The sequence below is a fragment of the Tachysurus fulvidraco genome, chromosome 23 (genome assembly GCF_022655615.1).
Source record: "Tachysurus fulvidraco isolate hzauxx_2018 chromosome 23, HZAU_PFXX_2.0, whole genome shotgun sequence".
In the NCBI taxonomy this organism is placed as follows: domain Eukaryota; kingdom Metazoa; phylum Chordata; class Actinopteri; order Siluriformes; family Bagridae; genus Tachysurus; species Tachysurus fulvidraco.
The window spans coordinates 10,657,869-10,675,814 of NC_062540.1; the positions used below are offsets into that span (position 1 = coordinate 10,657,869).

A 17,946-nucleotide genomic window follows, 5' to 3' on the forward strand; every position below is an offset into this window, starting at 1 on the left:
TAGCATTATGAGGACAAATATTAGAACCCATTAACTATGTAAATGTGGTCTTGAGAAAAAAACATTCTCAGGTCTTTTTTTAAAAAATGTTAAAAGTGATGTTGTTATTCTGCAACAGTGAACTTTACAGGGCATTTAAATGCACTTAAATGATTTTAGTATATTAATTACCAAACACTCTTGGAATAAGAAAGAAATAACATGGAACACGGGAGTGCTTGTTATAATATCGAGCGTCATGAGGTGCAGGTGGCGCTAATGAATACGAATACAAGCAATTCTGACCAGCATGCTTTGTACCCAGGCCTGCAGTAAATAGAAAACAACACCTGTCTTGTTACTAATGAACACAGTCAAGCTTCAGTATTTCAGTATTCAGTATTTATTTATTCATTTTGAAACAAATGCATGAATTATTTGAGCCTTTTTTTGTCGTCAAATATGACACTACTGAGTTATCATATTCATATGAATATATATATATATAATAGATTTTTTTATTTTATATGTATATATAATAAACAAACAAACAAACAAATAAATAAATATGACAATGAAAAAATATGCATAAATGTGTGTGTGTGTGTGTGTGTGTGTGTGTGTGTGTGTATGTATACAGCACTAAGCAGATGTCAGTTTTCCTTCTCTCGCGACTCACTTTCTTATCGACTTACGTTCCCCTTTAAGGAGATCTGACGTAATATTACGCGCCTGCTTTCGTCTCAGCTCTGGACCTTTTCCCTCTCGCACGATTGCAAACAAATCGCACGCACCCTGCGTCCCACCAGCCTTCCCTCTGCGCGCTTTCGGTGCAGTCCGCGCCCGAGCAGCGCGGGGGAAACGCGACGGCAGCGCATAAATGAACCAGGAGGAAATCGTGCAGCAGTAAACAGGTATGCAGAACGTGTCGCCAAGGCAGACTTGTGATGAAAACAAGGAAACCGGTGATATGATGCTGCATGATTTCTGCCTGTAGGACACACGAAGGACTGTATAAAAGACACATGGAACAAAGAGGATTTATTTTACCACATTTTATATGCACGTAGCATTGGCTGTAGTTTTGGGTTTGGACATGTTGGATGCAGCTGTGACTGCGCACTACAGATGTTTGGATGCAGATGATATGCGGCGTGTGAGTGCGGTTTAGCACGATGTTTTCGAGATGCTGCACGTGCAGAATTGTCTGCAATACGTTTCTATAGGTGTGTATTTCCTATAAGTCTGTATGGATCATTTTACTGATAGCTGGAAGCGTGCTGGTTTTGTGCCTTGTGGGTCGTGACAGGTGCAGAAAGCTTGCGTGTTAGGGCCTGGTGTGACCTTGCACAATTTGTACCTGTGTCGCAAATTATTACTGATGATCTTTAAGTATTATCAAGGCCCTTGTTGTAAAAGAATAGATGCACCATCCAATTTTTTGGAGTAATCAGTCACTGAGAAGATTCTGCCCTTCTCATTTCTTCCATTCAGATAATGGAACATTCAGAACAACATAATGGGACATTCAGTGTCCTATTCAAACTAAGGTCTTACATGTTTCTGATTAAAATCACATTTAATAATGATTACTCTGTTGAAAAGTCCGACACGATTTACCCAGCTACAAGCTGTCAAAACACTGGCTGAGCTTCTCAAGCTGGTAGACCATCTTTTCCAGTTGGTACGTTTTTTTGCAAGTCTTATTACTTGTCATGTCTTATTGTTGTTTTTAATTGTATAACAAGGATTAAACGTCCAACATTGTATTAATAGCAGTACTTCAGAAATTGTTTCCTTTCTATTGGCACATAAAACCTTGCACATAACACCATATTTGACCGGTTTGACCAGCTGTGCCTGTGTTTTGGTAGCTGGTCAAACTAAGCTGGATTTTTCACACAGATGTGTGAGGCCTGTTATTTTCCTGCTCTTTTCTCTACTCTGTATCACTCCACTTTCACAGCATGTTCAAACCCAATCATTACACTTTGGGCTTCTCACATTCTGGAATAGTGGCCGTCTCCATGGAGACTTCATTCACCCTGTTGGTGTGCAGCTTCATGTGTTTTGTTTTTCTGTGTATGTCTTGTTCACTACATTTCAGTGTCATCCATGGCAAAAAAAAGCACCATTTCTCTCAAGTGTTTATTTATATTACACTGTCTATGCTATACTATTAAGAGCAGCTTATAAATGGGCTAAAGGGGTCATGTCCCTTGTGTTTCATAGATAAAAATACTTCCATATATTTTTTTTTGCCATCCTCACATCATTATATGTTGTTAGCTACAGTAGTTGGATTTATATGAAAGCAATGTTTTATATGAGAACTAAAGGATAATAAGAAAATACACAGTATGGTATGAGGAAATGAGGGTGGGTTGATTTATATGTAGTCCAGACTATAGATTCATGCAGCCAGTCTGTTATAGCCATGTCACCATGAGTACACATACTGTAACAACTTCTAGGTTTCTGTGTATTTGGATTAGGAATTTTCAAATATTTTCAGTGATAGATCCATAAAACATGGGGCATGGTGGCTTAGTGGTTAGCTAGTTTATTAAGTCGTGCATGATAGACTGATTGGCATCTCTAAGTTGTTCATGATATATAAAGGGTTTTGTGATTGTGGACGCACTTGTGCCTTGCAATTAGTTGGCACCCCAGCCAAGGTGTGATCCTATAATCTCCATAATAATAAATAATTCTTCATGAACAATTCAGCACTTTAACTCTCATTTCTACAGATGCTTGTTTTATAAATAAAAACAATTTCCTCATTACTGGTCAATCATGTACAGTGTAACACTGATTGGAAATTTCTTTGATTACATAACACTAAAAAGTACAGGTTGACAGGAAATATTATAGTCTAGAATATTCTGAGCTAATTGGAAACTGAGAAATTTGCATTGATTGGTGACAGAGTATTTCTGAATTTTGACATCAACACAGACAAAACAACAAAAATCTAGACTCTTCAATAAAATGGGATTGTATGAACAATGACAAATTAAATGTAAAAACAATATTAAGTGTCTTAGTAAAGTAAGAGCTATGGTGCATCTTTGCTCCAGATTCTACAAGTCTCTGGAATTCCACTGGAGGGATGGAACACTGTACTGTAATTGTCTTAATTATCAAGCCATTCAGTCAGCCTTGTGCCCTGTGGATAGAGTGAAATTGCAAGAGATCATCAGGAAATAATTGTTTCATTGTGATTTTTTTATCGTGTGGATTTTCAGTTATCCTTCTCTCTAAGCGGACAAGAAACACATAACATCTCCAAAGACTAAACTGATACCAAGCCAGCCTGGAAGATTCAAGAGTACTAATTATACTGCAGATTCTGGCGAATCAGCATGACAGAGTAATGAGTTTTCCAAGAACTATAAAGTATGTGAATGTCCTAGAAATACATGAATGTTTCTTTTTGACTGTGACTTATAAGGAGATATGCACATTTGTGTCACAGTAAATAAACAAATTATGTACGTTGTATGGCCAAAGGTTAGTGGATACTTTAAAGTCATCCCCAAAGTTTTGCCATAAATTTGGAAGCACATATAGGATATAGGATGTCCTGTATGCTGTAGCTTTACAATTTCTCTTCATTGGAACTAAGGAGCCCAAATATATTCCAGCACGGCAGTGCCTCTGTGCATAAAAAAAAGGTCCAGTACGACATGGTTTGCCAGGGTTGAAGTACTGTACTAAAACTCAAGTGGTCTGCACATAGCCCTGACCTCAACCCCAACTGAACACCAACTGCGCTCTTTGCCTGATGTGATTGTCAAACCTCAATAATGCTCTTGTAGTTGGATGAACACATATCCCTAAAACCATGCTCCAAAATCTAGCAGAAAGAGGTTATTATAAAAAAAAAAAAATCTTATAACCCACAAGGCTTAAAAAACAGCAGAAGGCTGTTTTATGCTGATGCAAGCACTTAAAGACCAGCATATTTATGCTGAATCAGTGAAAATTTTGTAAAATCTACTTGGTTATGTAACTTATGTAAATATGAAAAAGATTTTATGATGTTATGAAACATTGCTGATTAAATGTTCAGTATGAGTTTAGCCTAATCCCTTCTGCAAGTAATAAATAATTAAAAGAAAACATGTTCACTGGCACATTCACTGGGGTCTATATTCCACCCCCTTAAGGTCAGGTTAGCTTTATTGCGTAACCTACAAATAAATATTATTGACTTTGTCTTGGTTCCAGTGGTCTAGCTATTGCTATCATTGTGTGTTTATTATGTATAATAGAAGCTGAGGGGGAAAAGGTGAAATACCGACTTCAGCTTCATTTGAAAAGCTTCATATGAAAATCTTAGCTCTTTGTGTGAATATTTATGATCTGTGGACGTGTGTGTGTCTGTGCATGCATCCGTGTGTGCGTGCGAGTGTGTGCACGCATGCTTGTGTGTGTGTTTGAGTTTGTGCATACACTGTTGTGGTGGGGGGTCGCTAGCAAGGTGTTAGTGAGTGACTCAGTTTTTCTCTACATGGTATTGAGTCATGTTCAAGGGAGTCCCAGGGTGCATCTAGTAGTTAGTGCACCCTAATTAGACTGGTACAATAATCCATTTCATTTTCAGAAACATGCTTGATAAGACATCTCTCAAGATTATAAAACAAATACAAAGAAAATCCTGTCAGCTGTTATATACAGTATATATTTTTTTAGATGTATCATAGACGTCGACAGACGAGTACAGTATAATAGTTAATAAAACTGTACACTACCGAGGAAGCAAATATACTGCTAAGGTGTCGCATTTTAGAACAACTACTGTACTTAACTAACAACCAAATAGGTACATCTATAAACCAGACATTTCTAATTTTTAGGCTTCCCTGACAAAACATGCATGTTATTTTTCACACAAATTGCAATGAGTGTGGATTTCTGGGTATTTATTTAAATAAATCAAGGTCGTATTTTCACTTGGAGTTGCTAAATGCTTTGGGATTCAGAAAACCCGAGAGAATGCACAGTCATCAAGTAAACCCGTTTTAGCATTTTGGCACAGTTAAGGCATACTCTTGCAGAAAATCCCTTGTACAAAGGACACCTTCTAACCAAACTCACAGAATATGTACTCATGTCCTCTTTTTTGTTGTGGTATATGTAGACCAAGAGATATTTTTGCATCTTGGAAAAGGAATAGAAACATTTTCTGAGATCTCATTTCAAGAACATACTAAAATCTAATGATAACAAAAATTGAATAAGGTTGGGATTTTATTACACATGACCCTTGTGACAGGCGGCACAGTGCAGTGGCTGAGGCTACCACCTCAGTCAAAACTCCTGTTACTGTCTATGTTAAATTTCACACATACTCCAAATTTCCACAAGGGTTTCCTCTGGGTTCTCTGGTTTCCTTTTGCCTTTAGTAGGTAAACTGACAGCAGTAACTTTCCACTTTAAAGGATTTGAAAATTTATACTAAAGTATTAATTAAAGGCATTTATTTCAGGCAGCTTTTATCAGACATTTCGCTCAAGATTTTTATTATTACCATTTTTTTCCCTGATCTTTTCATACTTTCTGTTCTGTTGGGGTATAATAATATGACTAGGCAAACTTATGTTTTGGCCAGATACATGAAGATACATTGAGAAGTTCAGAAAACTGTATCAGCAATGGCAGATAAGTGGCTTTTACGCATCTAAGTTTAATTTATTTTGGTTAAAAAAAAAAATAAAAATTTGGTGTTTACACCATATTCTATATTCTAGTGAAACCAGAGGCTTAATGATATGTCACTGGATTGAGTGTGTCTAGAAAAGGTTTGGCAGGGCAAATGAAAAGTTGAAAAGGTATCTTCTAGTGGTCCTTGCTTTTCTGAGCAAAAAAGTCAACTTTTTCTTAGAGAGGAGGCAGGGCTAGGTACTGTATGACACATTCCTTTAAAGACTGTGATTGGTTGTCCAACAATAAAAATAGGAGCACTTTCAAAATATGGTCTATTATAAACCTTTGTCTATTATAAAACTTCCTCTATGTTAAGATATTTGAGGCTATAACATGTAGGTTATTACGTTCATGACCGATCATATTAGAGATGCGCTAAAAGCTGTATGTTACAAATGTAATAAATGTAATGTAAATATAACATTTTAAGGGTTAAAATGCTTTGTGAATAATCTTTATCTTTACTAGGATCTTTTCTTTAATTTTAAGGGGAAATGCCCAAATTTCTAAGAAATGTACCTCGTCCCTAGGTACAACTCTTTGCACTAACAGTTTTCATGAATAAGTGCCCTTCAACTTCAGCGAGATAGACTTCAACATAGAAGGAATTTTCTGGTTATGCAATTGCACTTTTTGACCATATAGTACACAGTTATAGAATTTTTTTTTTCCCAGGAGAGATGAGGTTCCCTTTTAAATCTAATTCCTTTCATGGTTTCTTTCTAAAATGTATATATGAAGTTTTGTTAACTTCTCAATTTGCTGTGGGTGACAGGTCTGAATTGATGTATTACTCAATGCTATAATGTTAGTGACAGATTAGTATTGCAATAAAACTTAATGTTAACCTCTAAGTGGCTAATTCAGCATCTGCTTCAAGTTGAAACCTTCTTCAAAAAATCAGTAGCTCTATATTTTTTTGAACCTCAGTAATTCTGGATGGTTTGTCGCTTTGTCCTTTTTTCCCCCAGGCTGCTTTGAGCTAAGGTGTTTAAGCTCAGTGTGGAGAAACAAGGGAGGGAAGATAGGAGTGAGACACTGAGCCTCAGAGAGTGAGCCAGCTCGCCTCCATGTCTTCACCTGTCAATAAAAGATCTACATCTGGGACCCGCAGGTAGGGTGCTAGAATTTCTCTTATTTTTATTTTTATTTTTATTTTATTTTTTTGGATCACCTGTAATCTCTCTCCTGTCGCATTCCTGAGGCAACTCAACTGCACTGTTTTACTTTATTCTTACATTTATTCCTGTTTTTACTGCTTTATGTCTCTAAACGTTTTCACTATATGCTGTTTTTTTCATATTATATGCTACTATGAGTTGAAAATATGGATACAGAATTTTGGGGTCAGAATATTTATATATCACATCTGAAGATTCATTTTACTTTGCAGCAAACATTTATTCTTTAATTAAGTGCTATTTCATTCTCTTCCTCTCTGCTCGGCTATGGCAGCTCTATAACTTTGTGGTTTTAACTGTGTTTTCACTCTTGGTCTCTTTTCCCCAAGAAGATGGATGATTGCCTTAAGCTGTCATGCTGAGTAAAAGATTTTAAAGCCAACATCCCAAGCACAAATCCTAGAAATTGCTTCTCGTATAAGATGCATTAATGTAATTACTAATTGGAGTTGCAAAATTTGACCTAGAAGATTTTATGTGATTATAACAGAAACGACAATAGATTGAATTATATGTTAATGATATATTTTGTCTTGGAGTTGCTGGTGGTGTGATTGTCTTCAAGTTACTAAGGTATGTTTAAACGTGTATGCCTGCAAAAGTGTTTGCAATTCTTTTGCAGATATATGAAATATTTGTGGAAAAGTATTTAAGTCTTTAAGAAGTAATAGTAGAGTCAGCATTAGAAGCAGTAACATCTTTGCTTCTGGTAGAGCCCAGCTCTCTGCCTCTCTGTCTTGTCTCTCTTCTCAGATTCAATCCTCTGAAGGCCCTGCAGCCCAAATGGCGCTTGCAGCAAATTCTGTCTTCTCCTTCTGCATCCCCTCCGTGAGCCTCAGATTCAATACCCTCTTTAGGGCATGGTTATAGTAGAGCGCACTACTGTTAGTAGTTATTTAAAAGTGCAATCCACCCATGAAGCCAGAGCCAACCTAAAACCATTCCTTAACTCATATCAAGGATGTAAATGAACTCTATCATTAGGTAAGGTAGAAAATTCATTTATCTTCTCTTCTTAATAGAGCACTTAATGTCCTATTGACCCACACTATCTCTTTTGATTTTGAAAAATACATTTTCAATTCATTAAATAAAAATCTTTATAGTTGTATAACAGAAGAGTGTCAGTAATTCCACAGCTCCTCAGGGTCATGGCTGTGCTCTTGGATCTCTCTCCTTTGTCAACCATAGCAACACTAGTCAGTTGTGGGTGTTTTCGGAAGCGGGTAAACAGCCCTTTTATTTTAGTGTGCTATGTCCTTGAGCGTCAGTCTGTAAAGATGCTATGTTTCATCTTTATTGGCTAGCTGCTATTGTATGATTAGGGAGAGATGGAAAAAGGCAATTGACCAAATAGGAAAGGAAACAGGGAATTTATTTTTCAATGATTAAAGTGTAAATAGGTATATAGTGAAAAATAGCAGGTGTCCAATTTATCTTCTGATACACCTTTAACAATGAAAACAATATTTATAGAAATGCACATCTAAAACTCTTTATAGGTAGAGATCCTCTTGCTGCCATGTGCAACTGTACAGATCTAAATAGCAAAAATGACATGGACCTATTTAACTTTAGGAATTAAAATCCAAAGATTTATCTATAGTTCCTGCATCACACAACATTTTTATAATTGGTAAATATGCGCTGTGTCCATTTATCTTGTATTTGTTAAGTCAGTCCTTCAACCTGTGCCAACTTAAATAGAATTGTCATGTTGTTTCAAATAACTATATTTCTGTGTTGGCTGAAAATATATTGATAAATAAGGATGCTACAGAGCCAAGGACAGGCCACTAAAATATCTTGTTTGTGCATAATGTAGTAAGTTTTAAGGGATGAAATAAATCAAAGTCATAAAAACAAATCATGCACATGTTTTATGGCCAAAATATGGTTGGAAAGAATGGAAATATTACAGTAAAGCAGTATCAAATTGTGAGCAATTCAATCCAGTTTATTCTGTAGTGCATACCGTCCGTAACACAATCACTGTAATCTAGATATTATTTAAATGATTGTTCTGTTTGTTTGTTTGTTTTCTTTTTTTTAACCAAACAAAAATATGCAATGAAAAAATATTTTAGATATTTTTCTATATTTAAAATTTTAGTAAATGTTCTGATTCCTTGTTGTTTTTTTTTAGCCAAAAATGTTAAGTAAATACGGTGTGTCAGGACTGGTTCAGGGTTGGGACGATCAATGGCTTCTTGCTTATGGGAAATTGCAAACATTAGTGGCTGTTGTGTATGTAGCTTTTGTTTCTTGATAACTCGAGATCTGTGTGACAGAGATACTGAATTTCAGCAAACATCTAAAATAGTACACAGAGAGTACATAGCTTAATAACTTATTATTTATTAGACACATTTATTAGGGTTTTAATCTCTTTTTTTCTTCTTCTTCTGCACAATTAAATATAGCATCTCTCACCACACAGTATCATTAACATTGCACTTGAACCAGTCCATCTTAAAGAACACAGTACGATGGACGTTCTCTGGTGCCCATGTCCCTGACTTTTTATCTCTCTCTCTGCTATCAGTAATGATACCAGATTTCTTATGTCTGCATTATGTCCATTATGGTTTTTGTTTGTTTTGTTTTTTGCTTCTTTGGCCGTATCCACATATCTCTCCCCATACCCATTCATGTAGCCTTGGAAAAATTATGTTAAAGGAAAGGCATGTATTCTAAATAAAGCTTTGCTTCTGAATGGTTTGTTGCTGTGATAAAAAAAAAATCATTCTGGGTTGGGAGATAAACCTATTCTGTGGCTTGTTGAGCTTTTGGCATTAAAACACTTTTGCACTCTTGAATGTAAATAAACCACATTCGTAGCTACTTGTTTTTCATGGTGTATGTGCAAAAGATCTTGCAGCCTGTGTTAGGACCTTGTATCATTACTTCATCAGTTCAGTAAACATGGAAAACCGTAACACAGTTTCTGGTCTCTCAACCTATAAATGAATGTTGCTTCCATTCTTGGCAGGCCTGGCAAACCTGGGGATTTATTTCCCACTGGAGGGAAAAATTAAAGAGCATTTATCCTTTAAGCTTCCTTTGATTCACTGTTTATAGTATTTGCCTAGTGTTTGGCTGCTGCTTGGTTTAATATTTTCTGCTTTTGGGGAGTACACTTAAGGTAAGAAGTGCTTCAGTGACCTCTATGTTTTGACAGATTGTGCCCTCAAACAATTAGTTTCATGTCCAAGGGCAAAGTTCCTAAGAACATGTTTAAAACAGGTCTAAAACAGAATCCTCACTTAAAAGTTAGTATCAGAAGACTAGAAAATAAACATTTGTTTTTTGTGGCTATGTTCACTGCAGTGATATCAATACTTAGCTTTCCTTCTTCTCACACCTCTTTTTGTTAACTGTATCCTTTTGGGGTGAAACGGATTTAAAAATATATGACCCAATTTTAGAGCAGATTTTGTTGTTTTATTTATTTATTTGATTTTTTATTTAGTCTTGTTTGTAAAGGTCATAAACGAAACAGAAGCACTGATATTTCAGAAGCTGAACAATGATTTACATGCATGATTAATCTATCTACATCTTTTATCATTAAAGGTGTAAAACAGTCACTGGACAGTTAATATTCACTTTCTGGCTTCAGTTGTTTATGAGGGTCATTAAGTGATTTTAAACCACTTAACCACTTTGTGTATACTTTGCTTAAAACTTCAAAAATAGGTGTCTGGGAAAATAAATAAATCCATAAAACGTATTTAGTTTAAAACAGAATACTGGATCACGAGCATCCCAACACTTTGCAGGTGTGTAGGTGTATGCAGTTATGTGTAGTCCCATGAGTAATGATCTGTTCTTGTATGTGGGTCAGTTTTGACTATTGCAGGTTTATAGAGCTAGACTACACACCCATGGAGGCAGGCATTATGGTCTCTATGAGGCAGAGCCGAGGATTTGTGACACCCAAGTCTCCAGAGCGCCACTGTCGGTCAGAGCGTCATCCATCAATTGCCCATTCTTTCTGTCTCAACCTATGTCCTGTGTTCTTTTACTTTCTCTGGCATTACTCTGGCATGAATTATTCTCCTCATCTTATGTTTTTTTTAATTAGACTGGATAGACTGACTGGACTGCTTGTTCAGGCTTTATCATCTATCTTGAGGCTAATTTGAGTTTATATACTGAAAGATGATTTCCTTTTTGTTAAATCATAGCATATAAATCAGCTTGAACTTTTTTTGTTCATTTCTGACATTTTTGTGTTTATGTTTTTCTGTTTCTTCAGAGATGATGGTCCCTGTGAAGTTACTCACCCTGTGTTGTGGCATGTTAGTGATTATAATGTAGACAGGCATGTTTTGTCGTGCAAGAGAACAGTTTATGGCTGATTTTTTTTTTTGGATAATTAGTGACATCACAAAATGCTCTTCACCATTGGCCTGTGTTATATATTTCCATTTACAGAAGCTGCTTTAATATTTTCCTTTTCTCCCTATGCTGTAGGCGGAGTCCAGCACCTGTCAGTAACCGCGATCCCTATGGCAATGCTTCTCTCAGCAGCAGCAGCAACTCAGGATCATGCAAGGGGAGTGATTGCAGCCCCACCCCCAGGTTGGTGCATATTAATATAAATGCATTCAGATTAGAGGTGATGTTACATGAAAAGTTCATGGCGTGATAACTTTACAACCCAATATATATATATATATAATATTAGCACATATATAATATAGCACATAATATTGGGAAAACATATATATATATATATATATATATATATATATATATATATATATATATATATATATATATATATATATATATATATATATATATATATAATGTTTTCCCAATATTATGTGCTCAGAACCTCACATAGAAAGAGAATGGCTTAACAAAATAACTTTCTTCCATACTCCTCTTCCTCAGGCGCCATATGAAGTACACTTCCTGCACAGATAACCATGGTATTAAACCACCCCCTCCTGAGCAGTACCTGACACCTTTGCAGCAGAAAGAGGTGTGCATCAGACATTTGAGGGCAAGGCTCAAAGAGACAGTTGAACGACTCCAAGACCGGTAAAATCCCTATGTGAAACCTCATGAACCATGACTCACACTGCCAAAAAGAAAATTATTATGGAATCAAAGTCTCAAAGTTTGCAAACACACAAATGTTTTCTTTCAGATTTAACCCACTAACAGGCAGTTCAATAATATGGTTACAAACATTTATCATAATTCCAATATATAGTGTTCATAAATATATTTGCAACTTTTCCCTTTATCTCAATAGATTACAATAAGAGTTTGTGAAATAATACATTCACAATGAGCTGATTTTCTTTTTTTGAAGTATAGCTTAGACATCAGCTTGAAAACACCAGGTATTTATATTACCAGTTGCTGTGTCAACATGTAAAAGATGAATATACCTTGTTTTTTCGAATCATGTCCCTTATATTTATATATGAGTTGTCTTACAACCTGTTACTGTTTGGTTCCTTTGTCGCTTACCTGAAATGACTTCTCACTATGATTACTCAATTATGATATGTAGAATTAAATGAATTTTTATTAGTACTATTTACACATTAGGGAGTTTATCTTTTTCAATCTACTCAGTACTCATATTAAATGGATAACTATTAAGGGTCTCATTTAATTAATATTTACTCAATACCAAACCTTGTGAAATGTAATTAATAATATTGCTTGTAATCTGTTGCCTCATTTTTATTGAGTAGATATGGTGTATCTTTTCTTACAGTGTACAGCTGTCAGTCAGCTCTAAGGTGGATTTATCAGCAGTTTCACAATTATCAAGATTTATAATGCTAAGTTGTTGCTTTACAACAATTTAAATCAATATAACTATGAATATATATCTGGAGTGCTGGAGAAGACTGCACAATGGTCTGGCTCTTACATCATTAAGATCTTGGCACTCATGAAAAAAATGTTGTGACATCATATAAGCTTATTGAATGTTGCTATAGCATCATTGTGTGCCGTAATTAAAGTAAACGACGGTCCCATGAAATGTTACTGTGTTAGTAAATAACTAAAAATAGTTTACTGTAATTTTATATCTAAGCACTTGGAAATTTTTTAAGTTGTGCCATTGTGTACAGTAGGCACTTCTGCTGTTAGCTTAAATAGCTGTTTCCAATAGATGTCTATAGCTTCTAAATATTAGTTTCTGTAAAAAGGTTTAAAGTGATTCAATTTAAATGAAATATGTTTGCAGAGTTTTGTATTTTATTTGGAAAGAAACTCTGAACATATGCATTTGAACTGCTTTACATCTGGTCATTAATTCCATAGCACACATACTATTGTGCTTGTTCATCAGCTCTTCAATAAGCATGAAAGGTCTCTTCCGCCACTCCTTTACCTCAATCTTTTTTCCTCTTATGCATTGCTGTCTATCTTTAACTTTCTTTCTCTGTTTGATACACAGACAGATAAATGGCCAGACAGGACACATAGTGTAGTATCTTTCTTTAGAATACACTTAGAGTATACATACCTATTCACATCCTGAACTTGAAGAAGTGAGACATGAGCAAAATACATTTGAACTATGCTATAAAAATACTTATTCAAAAAAGTAAAAATCTTATTTCATGTTTTCGTCCCAGCACACATAAAGCACCTTGAATTACTATTATAAATGTGTTATACAAATTAACTTGACTTTTCTTGCTTACTTCTCATGTACTCAGAGACACTGAGATAGATGAGTTGCGGACTCATTTGTCCCGGATGCAGGAGGACTGGATTGAGGAGGAATGCCATCGTGTTGAGGCCCAACTGGCATTGAAGGAGGCACGCCGGGAGATCCAACAGCTTAAGCAGGTGATTGATGTTGTACGCTCCAGCCTGGGTGAGGCAGACTCAGGAGTGCAGAAGTGCTTCCAAGACATCAATGTCCAGAACCACAAGTTAGATACCCTGCTGCAAAGCATGGAGCTGGCACAAGCCGGGGTGGCAAAAGTTACAGAGGCCCCAAATGGGGGTGGGGCAGTGGGGGCAGGGCCGTGGGTTGGTGAGGGGTCAGTGGGCTCTTGTGAAGGCTCACCGGCCCACTCAGTAACCCGCAGCTCTACCTACACTAAACTTAGTGAGGTCGCACAACCCGAACGCAATGAAAGTGGCAGTGGCTCGGATGTGGCTTGCTGCCTGTCAGCAGAGGGTACTCAAGACAGTGGTTTTGTGTGCTGTGGGGAGATGGAAGGGGCTGGAGCCACACGGGCTGAGCTGCTGCTGGAGGCGGCTTGCCTATCAGAGGAAACGGCATCACTGCTAAACGCTTGCTCACGCTTGCCCCACTCAGCTACATACGAGGCACTGTGCTGTGGAGAGCCACGGATGTTGCCAATGCGTTGCAGCCTGGGTAGAACTGCTGGAAGAGAGGCAGCCTTGAGCATCAGCAACCCCTGCTTGTCACATCACCACCTCTACCTGCACCACCTGCGAGAACAGGCAATTCAGACAGAATGTGATTCTGGGCCAGCCTCAGCCCCAGTCCATGGAGCTGCTTTTGGCTCAGACTTGGACACTATTGCTGAGGTTCGCACTTTCCGCTCTCAGGCCTGCAGCCCCACCTCCACCTGGCTGTCAGATGAGGGTGATGATCTAGACTCTGTCACCTCTGAGTCTGTTGTCACGGCCACAGCTGGTGGGAAAGCTGTTTTCACAGAGACACAGGTTTCCACTGAGCCAGCTCTGGCACTAGGTGCCACAGAGGCTGTTGTCACGATGGCTGTAGTTGATGATTCTCTGTCTCTGTTGCCCACAGCAAAAGCTATGCCAGCAACTGATGCTGCACAAAATCCTTCTGCACAAGATACATCCCCAAGGCCTGATTATACCTCCTGCCCTGTGCCAGAGATGCCATTGGTGGAGAACCCAACCCCACAAACTACACAGCCACAACGTGTAGACTCAGAGACCAACATCAGTGGGGTGACTGTTGTAGAGGTGAATGAGGATATTGAAGAAAGCCAAGAAGAAGGTGCCGCAAGTACAACAAGCTCTGGCTGTGGTGTGCCTGTAAAGAGTTACTGGAGCCGCCATTTTTTAGTGGATCTTTTGGCTGTGGCCGTGCCAGTGGTACCCACAGTGGCGTGGTTGTGTCGGGGCCCACGGCGTGAAGGCCAGCCCATGTACCACATTGGGGCATTGCTGCGCGGTTGCTGTACCGTAGCCCTGCATTCCCTTCGCCGAGGGGGGGGTCTGCGCCATTACCCTGCAGGGGGAGGGGGGCCAGGAGGCATAAATATATGAGATCAGACCTTGAGCACCAGAGAGATTCTCAAGCTTCTCACAGTGCAGTTTTCAGATCAGACTGGCAGATCATTGGGTGTTAAAGAACAGTTGATGGCAGGTCAGGAGGCAAGATTAGCACTGCACCTTGGTCTTAAGTTAAATCCTAACAATCTCAACTCTAGTTCTGATGTAGGATGGAAGAAAGTGGGGAACGTGTTTTATCAATAACGTCAGTCCTTTCTGGTTTTATAAAATGGTACCCTTTAATTTTTAAAACCTCATCTGTGACCCAGTTTTCCACAATTTGTTGGCAAGATAGGAAGCTGCTTGTGGTCATCTGACACCACAATGTTGGTATTCGTAGCGGCATAATCAGAGTGATGAAAATAAAATGCTTAACTCATTGTCTTCCTGTGTCCTGATCCCATGATGTACTCTTTTGGTCAAATTCAATAAGATGTGGCTTTAAAAACTATGTGTGTTAATACATGTGAGTTTGTGTTTGTGTTGTGTTATTGTGCTCTGTAGCTGAAGCACCTGAACAACTGGGCATGATCATTGCTGCAGCAGTTGTAGGTGCATGGTTAGTTCTCCCATTCTTGTACTGCTAATCTATTTATAAGCTTCACATAGACATAGACTGGTGTTTAAGGTGGCTTCTCCTGCTAGAATGTAATCCATAGGCAAAAAAGTACATGACACGTATTAGCTTTATTGTGGTATTCTAAACCAAAATGCGTCTGTGAAAGACAAAGTACAAATTTAGGATGTATGGGCCTCGAAATGGACTAAAATCAAAGCATTGGAGGATGCATGAAGAACAAGCAATCGTACAATGTTTATAGTAATAATAATGCTACTTATTTATGATCAATTTAAAAATGTGTGAGATTTATGTAGAGGTATTTCATTTTTTTTTTCACTTTGAGAATTTGTCAACATTAGTAGTCCCTGTACTGTTACACTGGCAATGTCTCATTTTTTACTTTTTTGTGAAAAAGTGTCTCCATGAAAATGTCACTTTCGACTGAATCAGATCTATATGGTGTGACATTTGCTGATATCACTTGCACTACAATTCACTTTATCACAAATTTACTTGAAGTTTAGTGTGTATGCAATATTTAAGGCAGATATTCACAGAGATCACAGATTCAGATGACCCAATCATGTACACATATGTAGGTGTACATATTCTTTGGAGTGTACAAATTGCAGCCATATGTGCTAATCAGAAATAAATCCTAAAGCACCGTCTATCCAGTTATTATAAGAAGAAATCGCTGTTTTAATCTTGTGAATGTCTACAATCTTTGATCACAACCTTCATTAGTTGCCTTTTGCTGTACACGCCCCTCTGTGTGGAGTCACGGCTGTCAGCTGGCATTTATGTTTGGCAATGTACACTCACATGTACATTGTGAAGCCAACATATAATATTGTAGCTGTTCATGTTTTTTCCTCTTAAAACCATATGACAATCTCTGTGTTGTGCATTCTCTATTTTAAGTAAATAAGCTAGTCTCATGCTGGCTGTTTTAGCACTTGTGTGTGATTGTAAGTCATTGAACATGTGGCATATATTTCATTTGTTTTGATGAATTTCTGATTTTATATTTTGTTTTAAGATTGTTTTAGATAATGATTGTGTGGCCTTCGTATATTATTTGTACTGAAATGGTCAAAGGACGTTCAAAGAATGCCATTGCTGTCCAAATTTTTTTTGGGCAGCAATTCATTACCTCTTATTTCAAAGTTTGTCAAGAGCCATTTAAATGCTTCAATGCTGTTGATTGCAGGATGAAAGCACGAGGTTTGCACTGAAGTGACTGATAAGACCTTGAACATTTTCTGTAAAGCCATATTCTACTAAAGGATAGTGTGTATAACCTGTATTCTAATCTGTGTAATGTACATGGTTTAATGAAGTACACCTTGTGTGGTAGCAAGGGGACTTCAGTTTGTGTGAGGAGTTGTGTGCATTTGGAAATGAGTGCATAAAATGCTTGATTTTTTTTTATTCCATTGCAATCTTCCTGTTCATTTGAGTCTTATTCTGACAGATTTATGAATCCAAATTAACCCGACAAACTAATATTCACTTTACATGTAACAACGAATTGCCAACTAGAGTCCAGATTTCAGCAAAACATCACAGGATCATGAATAATCCTGGCTTTGTATGGAAGACTAAGATTTATTTAGACACCCTCTTCACCTTATATCAGTAACACCACAAAGCTTTTAGAATTTGCAGGCCAACATTGCTTAGAACACTGATATTTGGAATTTGGGCATAGTATAACAAATAGACCATAGTTACTTGAAGATGTGCTTTAAAGCCTCCAAGTTTGGTATTTATCTCAGCATACAACAAAAGAACAGAATGTCACATGCATCACATGTGAATGATAGCACTCTATTTTTTTAGCATTGCGTAAATTATGTTACACTTCCACACAATGTGTAAAAATGAGGTAAAATGAGGAACAATAAAATTGTTTCTTTCAATGTCTGTAATGTCATTTATGTCATTTGTTTGTCAAAAAAAAAGTATGGGTTAATAAATCAATACTTAACTGTAAATCAGCTATTTTAATAGTAATCCTAGAGTGTACAGGAATCCTTGTTCACAGCTGTCATTTCATGCTACTCTGTATAAAAAAGACTATATTAAACAGCATGGTGAATATACTCCCATCTTTTGTTCAAATGTTTGTCCTTTTAGCCATTTTAAAAATGTCTTTCAATATTCCGCTCAATACATGGTTTATCAAATGGGCTGCAGCACTTAAACACCTTCCCAGCAGTCCAGACTCTT

The 17,946-nt window shown here is 37.2% G+C and overlaps 1 protein-coding gene across 8 annotated transcripts; it reads left to right on the forward strand.

Moving 5' to 3' along the window:
- Positions 1–660: 660 nt before the first annotated feature.
- snphb (syntaphilin b) lies at positions 661–17,819 on the forward strand. 8 transcript variants are annotated; one of them, XM_027144790.2, is made up of 7 exons: positions 661–1,205; positions 6,666–6,808; positions 7,629–7,703; positions 10,723–10,839; positions 11,355–11,462; positions 11,781–11,930; positions 13,580–17,819. In XM_027144790.2, exons 2-7 carry the CDS (start codon positions 6,765–6,767, stop codon positions 15,141–15,143), a joined length of 2,058 nt encoding a protein of 685 aa, XP_027000591.1. In that variant the 5' UTR covers positions 661–1,205; positions 6,666–6,764; the 3' UTR covers positions 15,144–17,819. The 8 variants fall into 8 exon arrangements, with proteins under 8 accessions (XP_027000591.1, XP_027000590.1, XP_027000593.1 ...); XM_027144789.2 differs by having other exon boundaries at positions 662–893; XM_027144792.2 differs by lacking the exon at positions 10,723–10,839 and having other exon boundaries at positions 662–893.
- The last annotated feature ends 127 nt before the right edge of the window (positions 17,820–17,946 follow it).